This window comes from Esox lucius, chromosome 22, assembly GCF_011004845.1.
Source record: "Esox lucius isolate fEsoLuc1 chromosome 22, fEsoLuc1.pri, whole genome shotgun sequence".
NCBI lineage: Eukaryota > Metazoa > Chordata > Actinopteri > Esociformes > Esocidae > Esox > Esox lucius.
In genome coordinates this window covers 10,553,783-10,578,863 of record NC_047590.1, presented here as the reverse complement: position 1 = coordinate 10,578,863, position 25,081 = coordinate 10,553,783, and the positions used below count along the sequence as shown (strand labels likewise).

General features: G+C 49.7%; 1 protein-coding gene across 9 annotated transcripts in view; it reads right to left on the bottom strand.

The window, feature by feature from the left end:
• Positions 1-25,081, bottom strand: part of LOC105019889 (mitogen-activated protein kinase kinase kinase kinase 4) — a 33,475-nt gene that overhangs the window by 5,061 nt on the left and 3,333 nt on the right. The window contains exons 3-26 of one of the 9 annotated variants that reach the window (XM_020042258.2): positions 17,113-17,169; positions 13,601-13,726; positions 13,376-13,486; positions 13,117-13,207; positions 12,831-12,961; positions 12,630-12,684; positions 12,399-12,477; positions 11,805-11,980; positions 11,648-11,720; positions 11,180-11,390; positions 10,247-10,408; positions 10,053-10,139; positions 8,843-9,394; positions 7,477-7,632; positions 6,014-6,262; positions 4,944-5,050; positions 4,727-4,848; positions 4,464-4,561; positions 4,289-4,300; positions 3,590-3,768; positions 3,302-3,413; positions 2,802-3,059; positions 701-818; positions 110-280 (exon numbers count right to left, since the gene is read on the bottom strand). In XM_020042258.2, the coding sequence (XP_019897817.2) occupies positions 110-280; positions 701-818; positions 2,802-3,059; positions 3,302-3,413; positions 3,590-3,768; positions 4,289-4,300; positions 4,464-4,561; positions 4,727-4,848; positions 4,944-5,050; positions 6,014-6,262; positions 7,477-7,632; positions 8,843-9,394; positions 10,053-10,139; positions 10,247-10,408; positions 11,180-11,390; positions 11,648-11,720; positions 11,805-11,980; positions 12,399-12,477; positions 12,630-12,684; positions 12,831-12,961; positions 13,117-13,207; positions 13,376-13,486; positions 13,601-13,726; positions 17,113-17,169 (3,493 nt within the window). The remainder of the gene's footprint in view (positions 1-109; positions 281-700; positions 819-2,801; positions 3,060-3,301; positions 3,414-3,589; positions 3,769-4,288; positions 4,301-4,463; positions 4,562-4,726; positions 4,849-4,943; positions 5,051-6,013; positions 6,263-7,476; positions 7,633-8,842; positions 9,395-10,052; positions 10,140-10,246; positions 10,409-11,179; positions 11,391-11,647; positions 11,721-11,804; positions 11,981-12,398; positions 12,478-12,629; positions 12,685-12,830; positions 12,962-13,116; positions 13,208-13,375; positions 13,487-13,600; positions 13,727-17,112; positions 17,170-25,081) is intronic. The other 8 variants (XM_020042260.2, XM_020042262.2, XM_020042265.2 and 5 more) reach the window with 8 other exon arrangements.

Below are 25,081 nucleotides of genomic sequence, written 5' to 3'. Positions count from 1 at the left end.
GTCAGAGGGGAGGCTGGCCTACCACCATGTTCATTACACCCATCGTGACGGTCCTAAACATTAAATCTTCAGAACGATCCGTGATCCATCCTCCCTGTCAGGTACCTACCCCAGAGGGCAGCGCACAGGATCTCAGAGTTGAACCTCTTCTTGTACTTGCGGATCTCGGGCGTGTCGCTCTGGGGCCGCGTGTTGACTGGGTTCACGTTGACCACCGAGCCCTTACGGGACGGGTCAGCCCTCAGCGCGTCTGCTAGCCGCCCGTCGTTGCCGAAGGCCGCTGGGAAAACCCAAAGTTAGAAGTCAGAGGGAGAAAGAGCGATGCTTTGGCTTTACAGCGATTGTCCCTTGATGGTCAGGCTCCATAGGACTCTTCCAGGGGACTTCCAGGCCCCCCCCCCGTTCTATTTACAGCTGTGAGGGTATACACTGATTCCCAGCTGAATTAGTTAACCATAACAGATAAACACTGGGAAAAGGAGAAGTCCTCCGGTTGAGTGAGCGATTCTTATGACACTGCTCGCTCGACCATCACCTAGTCTCCAGTCGCTATGACTACGCGGGCCTGTTTAACATCAAAAGCCAAATGATCGTTTCAACTCCGGGGCGCAACAACGCAGCGGCACCGCGAGGCGGGGAGTCAGACTGCTGCAGGAGAGATGAATGCAAATCAGTGACAATGGACAGCGGGGTGACTCACCCATGTTGTTGAGGGAGCTGCCACTGGAGGGGGAGACCTGAAGGAGGCGCGGGTCGATGAATGGGGTGAAGGAGGAGGAGGACTTGTGTTTCTGCATGGTGTTGCTGGCCGATTGGGTCTGGCGACACAGGCACAGGAGTGAGAGCAGATCACACACACAACCCAGCTAACCCACCTAACCTGTTGGCCTCACCATCACGGTATTGCCTGAACTTATTACTTCTTGTTTTCATACCGGAAATTATTGAAATGTCTAATAAAAACACTGAAGAACATTTAACCAAATATAATTTTTTGTTTAATCTGCTTGATTTGAATATTACTTTCTGGCCAGTAGGGGGAGCCCAAACACTGCAGTAAGTTTTGTTTTTATCTCAGGTATGTCTCAATTTTACTGCCCTAATGATTATAATGTAGACATGTTAATTGCTCACAAGAAGGTACAGGATTTATATGCCAATTAACGGGGAAAGGCCTACAGGCTTTGAGAAGCCTGAACTAACCACCACTCAGGCTCGTTCCAGTAACCATCTACTGGCAGCTCATGGGCAAAACCCAACATGTTGATCAATTTAGAAATGCTGTTAGATATGGTTTTATTGACAAAACAATCCCTGCCAAAAAGCTATGTTTATGAGCCAGCCAACATACCAGTTTCCGTCCATCAGAGGTGCTAAGGAAAGGAGTTTGTCGGTCACCACTGACACTTTCACCTCAGATGAAACAGACTGCTTTGTGTTGACTCTGAGGTCAGTAAAAAACAAAATGGATTCTCTACTTTGAATCAAAACAATGCTACATTTCCCTACACCGCACAACTATATTTGGTCATCCTCAGAGGTGGTTGAAATGAAAATCTATTATTGAAATGATATTTAATGAGTATAACAGTTTGTTAGGGAACGTCTCTTGCCTAAAGCAAGGAGGAAACATTTCCACAATAGCTAGCCCAAAAATGCCAAAAACGAAAGGATTCCTACAGTATTTAAACAATAAATTAAACTATATACGAATATGTAAAACAGTCATTAAGACATTAAGGAATTATATAGAAAAACTGAGGAAATATGTTCCATCACAGGAAGAAAGTGATCCAAATTCTTCTGGATGTCATAAGATGATTACATAAGATTCAAATTTGGGGAAATTATTTCTAGTGTAAACTAGTGTTTTAGAAAGAACAGCCCTATGTAGAAAAGGGTTCCTGAGGCTCCTAGTACCCTGCTGATTGGCCTTAGGGTTCCTAGTACCCTGCTGATTGGGAACTACGGTTATAGATCAAGAATTTCATTATCTGGAAATTAAATATAAGATCTTCTACACAAAACGCATAGGAAGATTTCACATGCATTTAGGTTGATTAAAGCAAACACAAAAACAAGGTTAGTGATTTAAAAAGAGGCAACTAGGAAGTACGACCAACATGGAAGATGAAACAAAGATGTCCGGAAACTGAAATTCTGAGGGGAAATGATGGGATGGAACAGGTGAAATGAGAACAATATAACTAGCCAGTGTAAAGCACACAGACTGAATGCCACCCTCCAAACTGTAGTGAAATCCTGAAGCGAATGGCAGCCATGTTGTCCGGGGTCTCAGTCTTCCATGATAGTAAGGTTATCCAGTTAACACACACCTTTAAAACGGTATTACAATACCTAAATGCTAGAGTTGTCCAAAAGCACAGCACACCCAAGCAAACTAAACACCCAGATAGAAACTAAACTGTCAAGTGGCATTGCAAACGAAGCACAGGTGCCGTTAAGAGACAGGAGACGCGGTAGGGATGGAGAGATGGGAGATGAAGTCTAATGAGGCGTTCCGCAACCTCACAACCCCCGAAAACATGGACTTCAGCTCCCAGCATGCACCACGGCAAAGTCTTTAACAAAACCACTCGTGAAGCCACTTAATTGCGGCCACGGTTCCACACTAGGTGGCGCTAGTGTTAGAAGTCAGAGCAGTGGGTAATATTAGGAGAGGTGAAGCAGCCCGAAGAGAGTCGGTTCAGTCAGCCAACCAGCAGGGGACAAAGTCAACTGAAAAGCCAGATTAGCCAGCTTAAGGCACAGTGGACAGAGCATTGGGCAGGGGGACATACCTCGATGGCAGTGACTTTGTCCATGGGAGTCTGGGGGGAAATGGCTGGGCTGACATGGCTGGAGGAGGGGGAGTTGGAGGTGGTGGAAGTGGGGGAGTGGTGGCTCTGCTGGATAAGGTCCGGCAGCAGGTGAATGCGGCCGGCAAAGCCGTTTTTCTCCTGGTGACCCTGAGGAGTGTGCACTTGACCGTGAGCCGGACCGGGTCCGGGCGAGGATGACGAGACATTGGCGGCCGGGCGCTTTTTGTCACCCGCGCTCTGTAACCGAGAACAACCTCAACTTCCACATCCAAGCTTTTACACTGGCTACAGGAAGCACTGGACAGGAAGTGCTTCACCAGAAAACAGAAAGGGTTTTAAAAAGAACAAAAAGGAAATCAGACAAGATGCTAACTGAAACAGGGTGATGTGGGTGGGTAGATGAGTGTTCATGGAATGGGAATCAGGTTCTACTTAGACAAAGGAGACCCTTCAACACCGAGGCTCTTCTCCAGTCCTACCTGTCGGATGACCAAGGTGCCATCCTTGGAGGGCGAGGTCAGGTCGTTCTCAGAGTCATCGTGGGCCAGCAAGGTCTTGAGGGACGCGGTCTCTCCGTTACTCAGACCTCTCCTGGGGCAGACAACAGAACGTCTCGTTACTCCCACCTCAGTCTCTGGGCTACATGGCACAGATTATGAGACTGCCGTTTCTTCAACTTAAGCCTGCATGTTTATGATGTGTCAATACACTTTAGGAACCCAGACCACATCAGAGTATAGAGGTCAGATGTTAGAGTTGTTACATACCCGGCCCTGGTATCCTCAGCTCCTGAGGTGGACTCATCCGCTCCATCCTGGTCCACCTCTTCATCGTCGTCTTCATCGGTGGTACCAGACTCCTCGCTAGAGGAGGAATAGTCTGTCACCTTGTGGGGGGGCCGTACATCCTCCACCGCCCGCAGCTCTTTGGCCAGGGCAGTGAGGTCCTAGAGGTCACAGGTCAAACAAGGCTCAGAATATTCACAAATACATCTTTCCTCCCCTACCTGATGTCATCTCTAACAGGAATCATGTCAGGTCAGTGACTGCTAGGCTCACAGAGGGTGAGGGGGAATGACGCCGGGTCACAGGAATGAACCAGGGCAAGAAAGAGAATCATTCAACACACCTTAAGGTCAAAGCATTAACCAGCACAGGCATCTTCAATACCAACGACGTGGTGTGCCAGGTGAACTCTGAACTGGTGAAGTGAGAGGCAAGAGCAGCAATGCAGGGAGAGGGGGTGGATCGGAGGTGCATTGTCAGCCAATCACATGGAGGCTAAAGAGGATGACCGATGACATGGCGGAAGATGAAAGAGCAATGGCGTTGGGGCCCTACGCTTTTCTTAGTGGTCTCGGGGAAACCGGTCAACAGACACGGTCACTCATGCAGTGGGACGAGGTGACGGGTCCCATGAGCATAGCAACAGAGCATGACGCCATAGTCTCGTGCACACTTGCTTACCACGTCACCACCCTGCACATCCCCCCCCGTAACCACGCAGTTGGAGTGTCCCGGCCCAGAGCAACACCAGGAAGACAACGGGATAAAAACAGTCAGTCATACCACCCAGGACAGCTGCAGTGCCGGCCTGCCGACCGCCAGCTAGCTAGAGAACCAAAACGGCGCCGCTACTTACGGCTGGTCGGCTGGGTCGGGCAAAGTCTTTCTTCTCCTCTGGTTTTTTCGCGGCGTTGTCGGGCCGTTGCAGCGGGGAGCCCTCGGACTTTGAGGACGCTGGAGGAGAGGACGGTAAAACCAACGTCAGGGGAAGACACGGGCATGTACTGTATGGTCTGTCTGTCGGCCTGTCTGTCTGTCGGCCTGTCTGTCTGTCGGCCTGTCTGTCTGTCGGCCTGTCTGTCTGTCGGCCTGTCTGTCTGTCGGCCTGTCTAGACTCACAGCGAGCTCGGAACCTTTCCCCGGAGCCGGCCGGGGAGCCGGAGGAGCCAGAAGAGCTGCCGCTGCCGGGTCGGGGGACCAGCTTCTCCACACGGTCCCACAGCAGACGAGGCTCCACGTTACTGGAAGACAAAACACACACGAGGTGAAGGGAGGCACGCGGCTGGGGGGGGGGGGGGGGGGGGGCCTCAGACTGGCTGAAATCTGACCAGCGTACCTGGCAGCACTCCTCTGCACGCCTTGGCTGCTGGGCGGCCCGGCGGCCTGGAGGGGCGAGTCTCGGCGTGACAGCACCGGGGACCGGGACGTCGTCCTCACTGGGACCTGGGTTCGGACAACACACACACCTGGCTAGAGGGACACTGACGCCAACACCAGAAAACACATCCTGTCACGTCTGTCCTGGCCCGGTCCCTCTCGTCACATGGGCATTAATACAGCCTCGCACTACAGACAGATCGTTCCATTAGGCTACAGCACAACCAGTGAACCTGTTCACAGGAGACTAACATGTACACTGAAGACGAACGTGAATAAACTCAAATCAGTGGTCATTAGCTGGGACTGTCAACCCCAGGTCAACCCCAGGTGGTCCAGGTCATTGTTCCCCAACTCCAGTTCCTCCACAAGTAACGTGCTGACACCTGATTCAATCTGCCGACTAATCAAGACCTCAACGTGTTGAATCGGGGTGAGTTTGTAATGGGGCCACGACAAAAACGTGTGCTGTTAGGGTGGACTGGAGTTGGGAGACACTGCTCGAGGTCTCCAGCACCTAGACTTACACCTGGCGTCAAGCACCGGGACCAGGATTTGGAAACAGGTCACAGGTATTGAAATGTTTTAGTCGACCGTCTGTTACGCCAGTGAATCAACGGAGGATGATGGGAACATGCTGAACACAGCTAAGCATTAGAAGCAGAGTCACTGGTGGTGCCATGCAAGACTATAAGGTGTGTGGTTAACCAGTGGGAGCATAGTAAGGACACACATTTAGAATAGGGATCTTTATTCCAGACCTACACTGGGCTGTCAATCTACCTTCATGACATTTTTTTTTGTGGAACTGGCTTCAAGGTCCCGATTTGAATAGCATTAATCTAGATCTACACTACAATCTACCTCATTCTAGATCTACAGGATGCAGTACCACACTGCCTTCTGTCAAAAGCCCCAGAGCTCTCCCACTGGTGGTGGATGGAACCTGCAGAGAGGCTGAAGACAGGGTGGTCCTGGCCCTCAGAGGGAACCAGGAACAGGCAAGTCCTCTGGCCTGTCCTTTCTTACCCTGGGGGGCACCTCATCGCCGGGGCCCAAGGCGGGGGGCTGGGTCGGGGGCTGGGAGTGGGGATCAGTGCGTGGGGGCGATGGTGCAGCAGCGGCGTGGTGATGGTGGTGATTGTGGGGCTCCTGGGAGCGCAGATGCAGATGTGCAAAACTAGCAACCACGGGCTCACTGAAGGAATGGGAGCGAGACACGACAGGGGGCGGGGCCACGCTGCTGCTCTTTAGAGAGGCCAGTTGGGACCACTGGACCTTACAGACAGACAGGCAGACAGACGGGTAGACAGACAGGAGAGAAGGGGAAGGGTAGGGGAGGGGGGTGGGGGAGGGGGGGGGGGTGAGACAGGTGAGAGCAGACCACAGGTTGAAGGACAGAGATGAGGATGGGCTTGGCCAAAAACATATGCATATGTGTTTAACATAATGCATAGAACGCATGCATTGCACAGAGACATCTTACGTTCAGTGGAATATACACACAAACACGACGGAAATAAATTGTATATAGTGCCTTCCACAAGTATTGTCAAAGTCAACATTGCTAATTTCGCTGTACACTCAAGGCATATGAACAGACGATTAGAACTGTTCTAAAACTGTACCTGCTGATCTCCCTCAAAGAAATCATAATCAGGCGCTGGTCATTTATCTGTCACCAATTGATTTTCCCGACCCAACTTGGTTGTTGCCGATTGCTTAAGACAACACTGGTCTTTCTATTTTAGGAAATTTCAAACTGTCGACTTTGATATGCCCAACTTTTGTGCTACGGTTATAATTCAGTTGGTCTTTTCTTCAAGCATCCAAATCGCTCTTATCTTTCTTGGACAACTTCCTAGTCTTCATGTTGGACTACAAAGGCAAAAGCAGGGCATGATCTAGACTTTTGTGAACAATCAATGCAACAGGAAACCTGATCAATTAAAATCACCTGTGGGCAAAATGTCCCGATACTTATTCTCACATCAAACGGGGGGGGGGGGGGGAATTTATAACAGAAATAAAATATATAGTTCTGTACGTTTGCCTCATATTCATCCTTGCCTTGAGAGTACAACATAAATAACATGGACTTCACTATCCCAATACTTACAGAGGGCAATGTCCACACACACAACAGGAAGGTACAGGCAGGATGGAGGTAAAGGGGGTGAGACAGTAGGACAACTGGGTCGTAAGAACACAGCGAGAAGGGCGAGTGAGGAGACGAGTGAACGGGCACCAAGCAGCCAATCACATGCAGCGTCCTGCGCCCTCCTGGATCAGGTTCGTGAACCGGTGAGAGGTCAAGCAATGCACACGTAACCCACAGCGATGTAACACAGGAGAGCCGGAGCGATGAGGCTTCTCAGTGCGCTACGGACCAGCACTAACTGCACCGTGCGCTGGGGAATTCGCGTCACCAATATCTTGGTCGACGGAGGGAGAGGGGGAGTCGGACAGGGGGGGGGGGGGGGGGGGTTTACCTGTGGTTCCATGGGCCGGTGCATGACAGGGGGCGCAGACTCCGACGAGGACCCGCCGTTGGAGAAGGGTTCAGAGCGGGGGGGAACAGGGGGCTGCTTGGTGGGTGGGGCGCTCTGCGGGGAACCTTGAACGTTCTTTCGGTAGCGCTCGTCGGCCTGGAGGGGGTGCAAACAGGCAGTTAGGGGTCAGTGGGGTCAAAGTCATCATGGTAGGCACGCACACAAACGGTCAAGGGCGACGCCGTCGAACCACAGAGTCAACAGTGAAGCCGATGTTATCGGGGGGGGAGGGGCTTCCAACATGCAGCTCAAGGCAGCTGTACGCAGACAGACGGCCTGTTAACGACAGACACCCAGTAGCTCCTGGAGTCCGACCAGAGAGCAGTGCTTCCCCAGGTCCCAGCAGCACACAGACATTAGTGTGAGCCTCAGGCATCCACATGCATGACCCTCTCCAGACACTTACTGGAAGAGTGGGAGGCCCAGTGGTATTACAACGCGGCGCACGAGTGAGAGTGGAGCACGACGACGGCAGGGACACCTACGACCCTCGAGCTTTTCACCACTGCAAGTTAGCCTTAACGAGTTAACGAGCTAGGCCTTCATCCACCACGCCCACTTAAGACAATTCAACTTCAACACAGTTGATTAAAATAATCGGCGATAACTTCAGGCATGGTACCTTTACTTTAAATTAAATAAACGCAGCAAAAAAACATTTGGTTTGTGTAAAATGTATTGTGTGTTAATTGTGCGATGAAACCACTTGGTCCCAAACACTGACACAGGTACAGCTGGCAGTGTTTCACTACACCACAGGGTCTCTGCCCTCTCCAGGTTGGGATTGGTCATCTTCCAGGGGGTTTTAGTGGACAAGCAGTAGATAGTTAAGCAAACACAAAGCTCTGCTTTAGTTCAGTTTTAGAGAGAGTGGTTGTGAGCGAGTGGTTTTCTTTTCTCTGGATGAGCCATCCTCTTAGCGGGGCAGAAAGACCAACCGGTTTGACTAAGTGCACTCTAATCACTAATCACTGAGTGGCGCCAGTGTATATGAAACCACCAAGAAGGTTGTCATCGAAGTACAGTAATGTTACAAAACTCCAGTTGTTTTTTGTCCAATTAGTTATTTGGGGTTACCTTCTTGCGAAGGAAGCGCTGAAATTGACTATGTGAGGTATTAATTGCCATTTCTTAGGCGATAACTGAAAGCAAAAAGAAAACCAAAATGGCTTCTCACACCACAAGTGCTAACATAACACAGTCAGGCTGTGTGGACAGAGTGCAGGCAGCCGGAAAAAGAAGCAGCAGGCAGCTTGAGGAGAAAGTAAAGCTGTGTGTGTGTGTGTGGGGGGGGGGGGGGGTTCACCTCTCTGATTGGTTGAGGATCACAGAGAGCGTTGCAAGGCTCCAAGCGGTCTGTCTGTGGGGACCTGGGGCCATCTGGGCCCCCGGTCTGTGGGGCTTTAGTAGTAACGTCTGTAGACTGGGGGACTAGGGCATCGCTATTATCAGACGGGGGCTTTTCTTGGTCTTTATCAACACTGTCTGGGGATGATTGCTGAGGGGGCTTGTTAGTACCGTCCTGGGACATGATTTGTGGGGAAATTCTCTGCGGGACAGAAATATAGTCGAGGAAATGGGTTTGTGGAGACCTAGCGCTATCGGAGGACATCCTCCGCTGGGCCATGGCATTAGCATTGTCGGGGAACTGGGGTTGCGGAGCCGGGGCTCTGTCTTTCTCAGGGCCCGGGGATGTGGTCCGAGGGGTATTAGTGCTGTCAGGGGACATTCCCTTGGGCGTCTGCTGTGGCGGGCTGCTGTCGCGCTGGAGGGACAGCAGATAGGCCTGCTCCTGCTGCAGACGCTTGTGGAGACGCTCGGCCTTCCGCTGCTCCTCAAGTTCCCGCCACTTGAACTCCTGACGCAGAGTGCACGGCTAAGTTGAGGCACATTAGACATGGGGAAAACTGGCAGCTGGCATGTAGCATAACGCTGCATTGGTCCGATGCTAGCGAATTAAGCATTTCAGGGGAGCTGTATGAAATTAACAACTAGGAGGGACAACGTTTAATTAAGCACTGGGGGGGGGCCCGCAATTCTATCCAATTCAGAAATAGCGACAAATTATGCAAATTCTATAAAGATTAACTACAGATGAATAGACCAATTCATGGGAGGCAAGTCAAAATATTGAAAGAATGCAGTGCAATAAAAAAAGGAAACATAAAAGTAGACTAGACACATCAACTTGTTTCCACAGGACTGAAATGTAGAGAGAACAGAGGAACAAAAAGAACTCAATTTTCCAGCTGGGTATTTACTAATGATGCAAAAGTACTGCAATTACACTGATCCTTGGTTTCCTTGAAAGGGCTTGTTCCAGTCCTCAGAACAGAGGGATGCACATATTAAAACATTACCGTTAAAAAAACATATAGCAATAGAACAGATATTAATCTATTCTACATGAAGAATTACATCGGTTAGACCCAACTCATTTTTAATGGTATTGTAACTTTCTGCTCAGGTGGAGGAGCCTCTGGAGAGGAGAAACAGTCCAATGCGGGGTTTCTTACCAGGAGCATGGCCTGTTCATGGAGCAGCTGTTGTTGCAGGATCTCCAGGTGCCTCTGCTCCTCTTCCAGCTGCCGACGAATGTACTCCTATCATAAACACACAACAAGCCTCCGTGATTGGACGAAAAACAGGAAGTGACAAACCTGTCCCCCGCACGCAAGCCAATTAGAGTGATTGGGCCAATCCGACCTACCTGTTCACGGTCGCTCCTTCTCTTCTCCTCCTCCGCCCTCCGGCGCTCATCTTCCTCTTTCCGACGGCGCTCCATCTCCTCCACACGCCTCTTCTCCTCCTGTTCTCGCCGGCGCTGCTCGCGCTCTTGCTGCCTCCTCATCTCGCGCTCACGTCGCTGTTGCTGTGGGGCACCAGGAGGGGGCGACAGAGAGAGAACCTCAGGGATACGACACACAGGGAGAGCTGAGATTCTAGTTGGGACTCCCTGTTCAAAGATATTAGGAGATATTCCCTGCTACTAGGGCAAATCATGATTTACCATAGTAGCAGGGGTCTAGATGATTTAAAACAAGGCATGATGGGAAGTCCAACAAAGGCTTTGGTGAATTTGTGTGTGCACGAGCAGGTGATCCCTAGACATAGAAAGAGACACAATCCCTGTTATCCTTTTGTGACAGCATGGGATTCACCACCTCCATTTGAAGTAGTGAATTCATCATTATCAAGTGTATTAGTAAATGAAGCAGATGCATGCTACTCTACTAAGCTGCAGTGCTTAAATTCCTAACTGATAAAGCTGTTACTCAGTGTCTGCACAGGCCTATAATTCCCTGGTTTGATCTAAACTGCTGACCTGGATGGAATTCTGGGATTCGCATAGCAGGTCCCACCCAGTCGACAACTTTGAAACAGTAAAAGCCCCCGATGGTGCTGTGCGTGCCAAAACATGTTCCAGGGGCTCACTTCATGTAGCTCAATGTTGTGATTAGTTTCAATCTGTCCAGCTGTGGCGGCAGGATCAACTAAACCCTGCTTACTTTCTACCGGCAGCAAAACTAGCCAAACTACGTTACTCGGAGCGCTCGGCGTGTTGCATTGTCCTGGATGGTTCGAGCACCTGGCGTACGAAAAGGTAAATTCATTAATATTTATTTGGCAGTAACAATTTTACCTCCTCCAGTCGTCTCCTCTGCTCCTTCTGTTGCTCGATGCGCTTCTGCCTCTCCGCTAGCAGTTGGCGCTTGTACTCCTCCTGCTCCCGGAGCTGCTGCTCCTGCAGGAGCTGCTGTCGTCGCAGAGCTTCCGAGCGCTCCTTGTTCTCCTGCTGCAGCCGGATGAAGTCCTTCCGCAGTGTCGACTCGCCGGGCATGTTCACGATGGAACTGCAGAGAGGAGGCACAGACCAAGGATTTCGTTAATTCTTTACTTCAGGTGAGAGACCGAGGCGTCAGTGAGTTAAGTCCCACCTTCATTTGTTCAACGGGCGACTTTGGATTTTCCTAACAATGGCTGACATTGTATTCATCTATTCCAGGCAGCGAGAGGAAGGCCAACTAAGCCGCCATTGTTCTAAACCGCTAAATGAACGGCGTACATGGACAATAGCGGTCATGAGACTGAAACAACAGGGACACGTCACCTGGGTTCTCCCTCCTGCTCGGCGGCGTCCTCCTCCTCCTCCTCACTGCCACTGTACTCGTATTCCGTCTCATCTGAAGAGGAAAAAGCCGACAGTGTGACCGCGTATCCAAACTAAAGCCTGTTGGACATTGCGAGCAGACGGGTCAGACACCCACCCTTCTCCCCCCTTTTCTTCTTGGTGCGGTCGATGTGGTCCTTCAGCTGGATGCGGACCTGCCTCTCGTTGGGCTGGTCCCGGATGAAGGGGTGTTTCAGCAGCTGGTCGGTGGGGGGGCGCTGGGTGTAGTTCTTCACCAGGGAGCCCTCGATGAAGCTGCAAAACTTCTTGGACCTGACAGTGGAAGGGGGGGAGGGAGAGGAGTCAGGCCAGGGGAGACCACTGGGGAGATGGATGGTAGTACTCCCACTAGTAACCATGTCTGTCTGACAGGCAGCACACAACCCAAGACAATCCTGACAGGCAGATTCTCCAAAATGCCGCGTCCGATTCTGACGGGAACACACAGAGCCCTTGGTAACTTACGCCAACACTAATAAAAACGTATATGTCAGTACAGGAGACGGCAGAGAGGTGATAATCAGAAGCACCTCAGTGCCAGTGGAAAGTAACGTTCTCAGAGGGTTGGGTTTTCCATTGAACACGGGCCAACCAGCATTTCTCCCAGTCCCAGGACAGGTGTGGCCCAGCTGCTCGGCTCCGCAGCCGGGGAGGGGGGAGGGGGACGACGACGACAGAGAGGCCAACTTACCACTTCTTGGACTTGAGTCGCGGGGGAGGGTTCCTCGGGATCAGGAAGAGCGCTCGCATCGGATGCATGTCGCACAGCGCTAAAAGCAAAAACAGGCAGGAAAAAACAGGGAATCAGAACAGACACAAGGGCCTGGAGACAACGCACAAGCAGAAGCAACCACAAGCTGCAGTCCAGCGTCAGAGAGGAAGTGGAGCGCGAAGAGTAGACGGACGAGGGACAGGTACTTACGAGGAGCTCCTTCGGCCATTTCAATGGCAGTGATTCCAGTGGACCACAAGTCACTCTGGAAGCGGAGGGACACGGCAAGAGAGAAATCAGACAAAGCAACTTTACTAAACAGATGTGTAAAACTCCGCCCCACCTCGTAGCTGCTAAAGCTAGCACTGGACCAGGACATCTGAGCCTCGTGACGATAATGAGGTTGCTTACTCTGTAGTCATAGGTGGCGTCTGGGTTCTCGTCGCAAGCAATGACCTCGGGCGCCATCCAATATGGCGTCCCAATGAAGGTGTTCCTCCGCCCCACGGTCCGGTCTAATTGGGCGCTCACACCAAAGTCCACTGCGAGACAACCAATCAGAAGAGACGAGTTAAAAGCAGCCCTATCCATTCAAGGCGACCGGCTAAAACGCTAGTGGCTTTCGGAGAGTTGACTGGCAGCGGCAGAGGCCAACCAGGGCCTCGGTCTGTAAAGCTCCGAAGATGATGTCACTCACCCAGCTTAACCTCGGCATTCTCTGTGAGCAGGACGTTCTGGCCCTTGATGTCACGGTGGATGACATGGTGGGCATGCAGGTGGGCCAATCCCTGAAGAGGAAGCGAGACGGAGAAATGCTTCACGACCTCCATTAGCAACAGCTTCCCGAACACGTAAGAGAACGGTAATGGAGGACCCCCTTCACATTCCGCCAGGGACAGACCTTAAGAACCATTGAGAAACGTTCCATGACGCTGAAGAACAAAGTGGAGACTCACCCGGAGGATTTCTCTGGAGATGTAGGCGATCCAGTCTTCCTTCAGCTGGTTGCCTTTAGTATTCTTCACCAGGTCTGTGATGGATCCTGCCCCACAGAACTCCATGACCAGCTACAGGAAACACACATTGGTTAGCACTTCTTCTGAGGCCAAATCAGCGTCAACACAACCAAAGAAGACACTGCCCGTGTTGCAGTAGCTATCAGATTAGAGTTCAGGCCTCACCCATAGTTGATCGTCATGGCCCGGGGGACTCTTCTTGATAAAAGCGCCGTAGTATGTGGCGATGTTTCGGTGATGGGAGTACTTCTTGAGCATGTTGATCTCCAGTTTGATTTCCTCCTCCTCGTCCTGAACACAGAATGGTAGTTAGCAAGAAAGAAGGCAGACAGAGGGCCGGAGTAATAGGCTTCCTTCACGTGCGGACAGTTACAGGCGGTTGGATAGTCGTCTATCACGTTCCACACTCCACAAAGGTCAAGTCTATTGAGTCTATAAACCCTCATTCATCCATGGCTGCTGAACAACAAGATGCATTTCTACATTTTGGCTATGCAATACACACACAACGCTCTAACAGCTTCTTTGTTTACAAGGATTAATGGGGTGCGTGTGTTTGTGTTATGCTGCAGACCGTGCGCTCGCGCTCCGTGAAAGACGGCATATATTGTCTATCTGTAATCCGTCTTTAATCTAGACGACTGTACATGTACACATCAAATCCCCTCCGTGACACAACTGGCATTCAAGCAGAGCCAAAGTGCACAGTATTATTTAACAATAACAGGAGAGAGGATTTGTCTGAAATTAGGCTTGTCGTCAGCTGTTTAGTATAATATAAATGTTGAATCTCCATTCCCCACTGAGAACTCCATGCCCTACACATCCACCCACAACTCATTGGTGTTATGCCGTTTACTCCTGGTGAACTAACCAGCACAAGTGTGCCCGAAACTAGATCTCCCACATTATGGTCTCGACATAAATACAACAATAAAAACTAAAACTAAAAAAAGGAACCAGGCAGCGTAGTTCAGCCTGTCCTCGATTAGCCGGGCTGGCATTAACATCACGCCAAGTTTGAATATTTAGCTAGACACCATTAAGCACTGTGTTCAACTGACTAATGTTTCTTAAGTTCTCCCAAAACAAATAGCATCCATGAACGGTATAGCTTCTGCCTCTGGCTGTTTTAACAGCTTGTTCCGCTGGTCAGGGACACCCTACAGAATGGTTCCTTGGATATAAAATGTATAGGACACACCGAGAACTTGGGACATTGCTTCATCCACCATACCCAACCCCCACTCCAGCATGGTCCCCTGGAAAACGGCAATAAGGTCTCGGCACTATTAGCCGGCTCTCGTCCGATGGCACCGGCTTGACAGTGATAACCAGTGACACCCGAAGAGTAACTGAATACACACAGGCCAGCCAGCGTCACTCCGCAGGCCGTGAGGCTGCCGACACACACACACACACACACGCCCCAATTTCTTTTTTGGTGTGCCTCATTGCTCAGTTTGTGAGTCATGTGTGTGTGTGTGGCGGCCTTTACAGAAACCCCTGATGGAGCGGGGGAGGCTAAAATCACAATGCAGTTGAAAAGTATGATCGTTCTGGTGGGGGTGGTGGTGGAGGTGACAGAGGTGGGGTAGTGGTGGAGGAGGTGACAGAGGTGGTGTGGGGGAGGTGGTGATGGGGCTACCCTCGACAGTCTGCATTCCAGAGTGTTTCAGGGCCCATCTGGAGGGCTGCATCTGTGGTTTAACTCTGTTTTCTATCGCGCCACCAGACGTCTCCTGCCAACAGATAACAGGCTTTCTGCTGGCTATGCAGGCAGCCATACTGCTTCACTCACTTGGAGGGTGATGTCACCCTTTTCTCACTCACACTCTCGCTCAGTCTGTCTCTCTCTCTCCCTCCCTTCCTCCTTTGTGTCTCGCTCTGCCATGTTTTCCTGCAGCTGTTTGGATTATTATTCACAGGCGCGAAAGCCTCGTCACTCCAGGGTCCTTTGACCAGGGTCCTTTGACCAGGGTCCTTTGACCAGGGTCCTTTGACCAGGGACTGACAGCTGACCGAGCTATCCTGACCATCACTGGGACAGAGACCATGGGCTGGGTGGGTGGGTGGGGGGTTGACTAGGTGAGGAGCAAAACGAAGGGGGAGCCCAAAGAAGTCCCTCAGCCATCGAGTGTCCATTATCTGACCTGGTAAGCAGACGAGTACAACAGAGTGAGCATCGACGGGCAGAATGCGTAGGGGGGGGCGACGGGCCTTGCGTAACGCTTCCCATCCACGGGTCACGTTGAATAGAAACCTCCTCCGGATAGGCCAAGGGAGGTGCAGTTAGATAAGGGCCTATCAGCAACAGCAAACACCACCGATTAAGTAATAGCCCTGTCAGCACCAAGGCCTGACTACGAACACCTGGACTGCACTCCTCTTGAACCGTAAGAAAGAAGGGATTAAGAAAGGAGAAAGGGGAAACAACTAAACGTTTGTCTTCTACATGGCTGGTACAGAAATGTAGCAGGGAGACGGGAATCTGGGTCAGGTCACACAGCCCCCCCCCCCCCCCACCAGTCCCCCACATCAAACGCCCTTTGAGACCTACGTCCAGAAGCAGTGATTGGGCAACCGCAACCCAACCCCCCCCCCCCCCCCCCCCGGGGCAGGTACACCTGCCCATATAACCGGTGTTCTTGACGACAGCCGGCAAGGAGTGGCAGACATCGGGCGAGTCAGGGCACGGTCCAACACAAGCACCGAAACCGGCTCCTTAAAGAGGACTAGTCGGAGTGGGGTTTTACAATTAGGTCCACGACACTGAGAATCTTGTCAGACAGGAAACGTGACACTAAAGTATATTAGCTCAATTTTGACACCACACAGGTCGGTAGAATGGGGCTGGCAACAGCTGGGTCGTGTTTGGTTCCCAAATGAGCCACAGAATACTGACTAGGATACATCATAAAACTAAAACTGTGAGGATGCAGCCAGGGGCTGGAGCTGAGCTCAACCAGAGAGGGAGGATGGCGGTGGATGGGAGGGAAGGAGTGTTCATTAAGGCTTGTGTGGGTGGGTGGTCCAGGCTACACCAATTTTCACTGAGAGGCCTTTTTTTTGTAGATAAAAGCAGATTTCCACAGTGAAAGTAATATGCTGCCCTCTTGCCAGCCGAAAAATTACAATTTAGCTATAAACTGACTTTACACATAATGGTCTCTGCTTATTGTACGGAAACACAAACCACTTGCTGTGCAGAAATCATGGTTTTCTTCCTGAAACGTGACCAGGACCTCAAAGAATTTCCATGTTGCCTATTTTGACGATGACTAGGCTAAAGATATATCAAGCGCTTGTACTTCCCTGAATCAAGCCAAGCTAGCTTTTCTCAATGCACATTACTTCCAGTTAACGCCAGCTAATGCAGAAATAAACACATCCTAACCAGAACCAAAACAAAACAGAACCTTTGGGGAAAGGTTCTTGGAAAGCCTCTGAATGCAGAGCCGCTGCCAAACAGCCAGACGTAAGGTCACCCTCAGTCAAATCGAGGGCCAAAAGACAATGGGTCAGCTAAACAGAGAAGTGACACACAGACAGACAGACAGAATGGGCGGTTTGTTTGGAAATGTTTTAAAGGTCACGTCGGGTCAGCATTTCACTAAACAGTCCAGTAGCACCACATCGTCCCATTTGATACACAATGTTTGGCTGAGCAACTTTACCTCAGTGACGTCCATGACCTTGATGGCGGCCAGCTGTCCAGTTTTAACATGTCGCCCCTGTAGAGAGAACAGAAGACGGCAGGTCAGTCATCATTACATGATCAACAAAGGGTAACACACTGGCGCAATATCTGCTGTTGGGTAGCATCGTATTTTTATTTTTTTAGGGTTAACCTGTGCTTGTGTCCGTCCCACGGTTAGGCTTTGAACTTACACAGCACGGCATACCTCAACAACAAATCCCAACTTGGCTAGTAGACAAACTATACGAAGGTGACCAATCCTAGAGAGTATTTCTTTCCATAGACAATCATCACTTTGTCATGTGGGTGACTATTTAAACCTAGAATAGCAAAAACAGCACAATCACTGGCCTACACACACACACACACACACACACATCTCTCCGAAGAACAAACATTCCCACAGTCCTCCTCTCTCGGCACCATTTACTGCTTACATAAACAGAGACCAAAATAGTCTTCAAACCCTGAAACCAGAGATAAAAGTTGCTAATGATCATCTGGTACACAGAGAAACCAAAAAGGGGGATTCCACTCTTCTGGGGGTACAGGGCATGGAAATGGCTAAAACATGGTTGTTTGCAGTAGCAGTGAGTATGAACAAACAAGCAAAAAGCATTCACCTAATCATGGATGCGCGCGAACACAAAACTATTTCTGGAAATCTGCATCTACAGACTAAATAGTCAACTGAAACTGAAGTACACACTAAATATTAACTTTCTGAAAATTTCCAAGGAAATAAAAGCACGTTCCATTTGTACCCAGAAGACGGAATATTCAACTCGGAAAGACAGAAGAACCCAATTAGCCCAGAGTTTGTAATTCAAGATGGCAGCACTGTGTATCAACAGTACAACCGATATTATACGTATGCCATTTTGCAGACTAGCATTATACATTTTATAGGGAAATTATGTTTAAAGTTAATGTTACAAGAGCACTTGCCCGTCCAGGTTAGGCTACTGGTTACGGAACAGCCGATTGAAAAGTAGTCAAAAAAAAATTCCACAGAATGAAATACAATGAGAAACATTGTGTATATTACGAAAGGGGAAGCACAACAAAGGCCTTAATGGGGGGTCCATCTTATTTTCCAACTTTGGACAGTGGAACGTGATCACCTTGGGTTAACGCAGGAGTGACGTCATTCCCAGTTCTGAGTTCCAACTGCCAAGGTAAATGGAACTCCCCATAATGAGAACGCAAAGGGATGAGGCATAGCAGAGACCCATCATATAGGAAATTTCCCCATGGCAAGTTACCGCTTATACCACAGTATGCAAACAGTTTACTAGTAGAAATTACATTTACACGTTTTATTATTGAATTTATTCTCATGTTCTGGATGCTACAAAGGAACTGAAGGAACAACTAGGCTTGATCTGTAGCAGCCACAACATGACAGCATAATCACTAATGAAACAAGAAAATAAACAACGTGTCATTTCTACAAGCCAATGTCTGCTTATATGGTTGTTTGGGTCTATAAAATCAAAGACATTATCCTACATGTGAAATGTAGGGACAGGACTGACAGGAGACATCCATTACCTCGTCGGTAGGAACTGAAAAGGGGAAATAAAGCATAAATTCACTAAGAAAATATGCAAACTTCTTTGATAGAACGTTTGCTGAGATACCAAGAGTTCCTCTTTGTAAATCTAGAGGTTTGAGGCCTTCATCATTATTTGTCCATTTGTCCCAAACACATCCAACTGTACCATATCAGGAAATACACATTCTTGTACACACTTCTAGCCAACCAGAAACAGGCACTCTGTAAAACTGTGGTATAAGCACAGCTAATTACAGAAAGCCAGGTAAATATTCTCCCCGAGCTACAGATCAGAAGACGAAAGTTTCCATGAGTTTATGCTCAGGTCTTCTAAACGTCTAAACTTTGACCCTAGGGTCACTGTCTATAAAAACATCAGTGACATTACTTATCGCTCGAGGCCCCTCCGGGACACACAAGCCTTTGGTTGAGGTCAGAGGCCACAGGTGCGTTGAGGTTCAGTTTTCACCCACGGGCCTCCGGCTTCTCTGTAAGCCAAGATCATGCAGTCCTTAAGAATTAATGGTAAGACCTATGGAAATCTTTAAATCCGTAAATGAAGAGGAATTACCACCAAGAAACATGGACATGAAGGCCTATTTAGAAGACCTCCTATGGAGCCAGCGTCTTTTTTCGCCGAATGACTTGAGATTCAGGACATTCGGCCGGGTGGACTGGACCAGAAAATGGAGTGAGAAGGAATGCAGGAGGCTACACAGGAAGTACAGGACTTTCAATCAAATGGTGCGAGATAAGGCTTTGGAAAGGTCCCCTAAACCCCATCCTGTAACCCCAACCTGCTGGAGCTCTGAGATAGAGGCTCTCTTTCTGGGCACAGCAGCTAAAGCAGGACCCGACTGAGTGAGGGGTCTTCAGCGGACCCCCAGGTCTGATACTGTGGCTCTGGAGAGGTTATCTGAGGCAGTGAGTCATCACAAAGCCCTGGGAAGAGAGCATGAGCCACTACATAAACCCCTAACCATGGCCAGATGCGCTGGCCTCTCTCCAGGAGACCGGCCCGGAGCAGGCCACACCCCTTGTATGGATGTTCCGTTAGGACCCTCCCTGCCACGGGGGGTTAGCAGGGAGAGTTTTGGTTTATATGGTCTCCAAAACTAAAATACAAATAAAACCTTTTAGTAGACAAAAGTGTAAACCTTGAACGCTTCAAGTGCTTAAATCACCACACTTCTCCTGGCATTTAGAGAGACAAAGAAAAATGTGTACATCAACTGTAAATCCATTTAAAATACTCACCGCTCTCATTCCATTACATATACAACTGTACACAAGCTTTGCTTAGACTGGCTATTTTGTCCCTAAGGTGGATTCCACAATGTCAGAGTATGTCTACATTTACTTATCGATTAAAGGTGATTCTCATGTTGAGTGCGGTCTAACTGAAAGGAGCACCACGGTAAAGGATGTTGTTTTGCTGTGTTTTCAGAGAGCACTGGCAGGAAATATTAATCAGGGAAATACTGCTACTGTCTTGTGACGCCCTTGGGCTAATTGGGTGTGTGGTGATTGATTGCCTAAATTTCGATACCACTGAAGGCTGTTCTAATGCGACAATTTCATGTTCCGTGTGCTTTGCATTAGTTTGACAGGGTTGTAAAATTATCCCATAAAGCAACATTCATTGCCTACGTCTTCCATTCCCAGGAAGATGTAGGCAACTTCGTAGGTAGTTAAGCAGATGTCTTAGCTCTTAATAATGAATCATCTTCTATATTTCCGAGTGAGTTTCTGATAAACACAGGTGAAAGAAACAGGTAATTTGGCAATAGTCTATCAGTGTGTGTGATAATCTACACAGCAAATTATCAGCTTCAGAAACTAAACCTGATTAGCCAGAAATAAAGTCCATAGTTATTGGGGCACATTGTCCATAAGGCAGTGCATCAAAGCCACTCAGTGTTTGTAGTAGGGCATTAAAGCCATTCAATGGGCCCAGATTGTGGTGCCAGCAATGTAAACCTGATGGAGCTCACTGTGTTTATGCCTCTACTTGTACATTCTTCCCGATAGCCTTACACGGAGTAGGTATACAACCAAAGGAAGACCATAGGAGGAAAGTAGATAGGGGCTAAGACATAAGAGGCCACATTGGCATTTGCGGATGTCCTTCAATTCGACAAGGAGCCCATTGGCCTACTAGAGAAATGTTAGTTTTTCAAAATTAAAATGAAACTGATATGGGTGAATGCCGAAGCCAGAAATTGCTCCATTAACAATCAAGGTACTGATAACTTTAATTTAGCATTACTTAATGTAATAACATCATTATCAAATCAATTAAAGCAATTCATCTCATACAGATTTTTATCCATCTCGTCCAGGCCCGTAGCAGCAATTAGACAGATTGTATAATTACGAGTGTCTCCAATTTTGCCTGGGGGCTTATATTCAGGCTCCCGAGGTCCAGGATCCACATCCAGCCCCCACTAAAATGATTCGCTGTCAAAATCATGGACTCATAACTTTCAATTAAAATGTCTACACAGTTTTGATTTGTTTCCAGTCCCTGTAAAGTACATGGCGTTCCTGGGCCAGGACATCCAGGGTCTCTGTAAAGGGAGGTGTGCTGGCTGGTACTGGAGGTTCCATATCCCTGAGGGTAGGGGGGGGCAGACAGATGTCGACTCACATCGGAGCAGGGACCGAATGTGTGGTTGGTGATGGGGCACAGAGTGACGAGCTGACCCACCTTAGGGCAGGCAATGTAAAGGTTAGGTCAGAATAAAAAACACACAAATATCAGGACTATATACATTGATACCCTCCTCCCAACCCTACCAGATGGATTGGGCTGTTGTAGTCTACACAGGACACAGACAACTGACCCACTTCTGCCCCTACATTATTAGCAGACAAAGGGAGAGAGAGAGGGGCAGAGAGAGAGGGGCAGAGAGAGAGGGGCAGAGAGAGAGAGGCAGAGAGAGAGGGGCAGAGAGAGAGGGGCAGAGAGAGAGGGGCAGAGAGAGAGGGGCAGAGAGAGAGGGGCAGAGAGAGAGGGGCAGAGAGAGAGGGGCAGAGAGAGAGGGGCAGAGAGAGAGGGGCAGAGAGAGAGAGGCAGAGAGAGAGAGGCAGAGAGAGAGAGGCAGAGAGAGAGAGGCAGAGAGAGAGAGGCAGAGACAACCACCACACCCATAAAAGCACAAACACACACATAAGGGACAGAAAGAGAAAGCCACAGAAGACAGTGGTGGTGCACGTGCGGTAATTAACGTTCAGTAGAGGTCTGTAAATCGGTTCTCCGCTCTCAGACAAACAGTGGGAGACTGAAGGAGATGGGTTCAGTCTAAGATGGGAACCCACGCAGTCCTGATAATGACAGTGACCTACAAAGGGAATAGGGCGCAGGCGTGGCCTGGGAACGCCGTTGGTTGGCCGGCCAGGCTGAGCGGGCTGCGAGGAGAGACCGGTCAATAGCGAAGCAGCTATTGATCACAGTGCAGCAGCCTGCACACAGACACGACACAGACAGACGGCGTAAGGGGGGGCAGAGAAAGGGCTGCGGTCTCAAGGGGGTGGGGGGGGGGGGTTCCCAACAGCAGTGTTAAGGATTTGCCTATATGGGACACACACACACACACACACACACAAAATACTTTGTGTAGAGCCAAGACTTGGCCAAATTCACCTGCTTGTTTGTGGTAAGAAACAACAAGAGAAACCCGACACTGGAGGGAGAGCAAAGTCTGCTGGGTAAAAGTCAGCCTGGGCTGCTGCAACCCGCCAATGGAAACCCGGTCTGGTCTGCGAGCGGCTTTTGTGTCTCGCCTCGCCCGCCCGATAATGAGGTGGCTCAATGGGTCAATCCTCGCACACAGACACATTGAGGCTGTGGTGTGGACAGCCCAGGGGCTGTGTGGGCCTTGTGACAGCCATTACAGAGGGGCAATGCAGAGGGAGGACAGACAAAAAGCGATGCACTGGACTGTGTGGTGGGAGAACACACACCAACCTGGTCACCGCTCACACATTTTTTTGGTCAGTCTCTGTCTGTCTGCCTGCGTGCGTGGCCGTGTGTCTGTGTCTCCAGGGTAAGATTCTGGCTGACACGTTCAGCCGAGTCGACCTCAGAGGACCAGAGACCATGCATGACCAGCCAGCGAGTCCCTAGGATATACATCAGGGAGACACCGGCACAGATCTGGGCACCCCTATGGAGCTGAAGACAATGGTTCCAGTGTACCACCGAATGCCAGTTCTCCTCGTCAGATTCCAGATTAAAGGGCCACTCTGTGATAGGCAATTATTTTAACTTTTCGGGAAGGCTAACAACAGACCGCGGTGTTTGCAGACGCCATGGGTTAAACCACACAGAGAAACGAGCTATACTGCCATCTACTCCCGGCTCACTAACCTGCAATCTTGCCTCCACTAAGTGTAGAAGACAAGGCTATAAATAGGGGTGAACCCATAGCTGGCACCGTGGAACTGTGAAAAGGCCGGTTAGCTACCTGCCACACACCAACATGAACAGCCCTGTGTACTGGAAGGCCTTCACACAGACCTGATGTTTCCACAGATACCCGCACATTCACGGCACATGTAGAGTCGTATATAGGGGTTGGAGGGAAAAGGGGATGTTGCACGGTTCTTCAGGCTGTTCCCATTTTTCTCTTGTCCACACTGCTTTTGGTGTTGAACAGATCGTAAAAAAAAAAGCGCTGATACAGAACAACAAAGGGGCCCGATGGAAGAAGACAACGTCACCCCCCCCCCCCCCCAACCGTAGCTTCGCGCCGATGCTCCCTCTGGATCACCAGCCTGCAGGGTGTTGGGTCCTCCCAAGTCTTACGCATAGAGGACCCCCCACCCCACCCCGGTCAAACCAGACAGTACCAGCGCGACTTGCCCCTCCGCTGGCCACACGGCAGCAGGGTGAAGATGGCCGCTGGGTACACAAAGAGGAGAGGAGGGAGAGGCCGAGCTCGGGGAGGTCTAGACGGGGAGGCAGCAGACAGGTGTTCTTGCATCAGTCTTGCATCAGCCCTCGTTGTTGGCAGTTCTCCTTTGTTTTTGTTCAGCCTATCTACAGCTTTAGTGAGGTCATGGTTTAGGACCTGGGAAACTGCCGAAAATTGAAGCAAAGTCATTTTCCCCACAAAATCCCAAGTCGCTGTGCCAGTTTAGGATAGATCATCTAGGCTAGACACAGTATAGAAAGCAGCCCTGGAGGCCATTTCAGCATGGCATCCGCCAGTGGGTTTAATGCTGTAAAGATTAACCCGTGATCTGCCCTCAGTCCTTGTAGGTGGCAACAAGACGGGCACAGAGTCAAACAGTGTTGGTTCTCCCATCCACAATCACAGAACTGGGCCAAGCTATTTAGAACTGCTGTATTTAGATCCCGGATCCAAATCCACACACCATCCCCTGTCAAGGCAGACATGGGTCTAGATTGTTGGAATTCTGTGAGGGCAAGAGAGCCAACGAGGAAGTGGGGATGAGGGACTGGTCGTTGGATCGCTTGAGAGAACGACAAGCAGGAGACATACAGGGGCTAACATACAGGAAATGAAGAGGGGATATGAGTGTGGTGGGGGAATGGAGGAAATAAAGATGGAGTTCAGAAGAGTGAGCTCACAAGACTGGAGGAGCCAGTGTGCCTATTCCCAACATTTCCCCCTACAGTGTGGAAGCCAGTGTGTCTATTCCCCGAGCATTCCCCCCTGCAGTGTGGAAGCCAGTGTGTCTATTCCCCGAGCATTCCCCCCTGCAGTGTGGAAACCAACCGGTGGCAAGGTAGGAGAGGAGCATGATGGGTAAAATAGATTGGCACATCCCAGTGAGAAGAGGAGCAAGGCACTGCCTGACCTGCAGACCTGACTGATTAGGTCTATATATGGTCAGGCTGAACAGCCAAGCAATCCCTCCCAAAAACTAAAACACAACTTAAGGAATTAATCATGTTTCATCAACATCATTAGTTTTCCTAAGAAGCACTAAGGGGCCTCATCATCAGTTAGTGCAGGAAAAAGGAATCCAAGCCACTCCGGTCCCCCACCATAACAACCAAACAACCATTAGACCACAGCCTGCATTTTACTAGGCTAAATTATTAACAAAATGGTCGGTGGTAATTCACTGAAAACCTACAGCTTCATCCACGGCCCACTGCTGAGGCCATTAAATGTAGCGTGGATCAACTGTACAAAGCTGTCACATCAGAGACAGACATGGGCATGGACACTGATGATGACCCTCTCCTTCACCAGACAATGGCCCATTGTTCAGTGGTTAGTGAGGCACCATGACGTCATTAAAGGCTGAAGACAGGGTTGGCTTGGGTAGGAGGAACAGCCAGAACAACCAAAAAAATACGATGTAAACGGCATCTTAGGAGGTTTATTGTGCTTCAACGAGACAACAACCT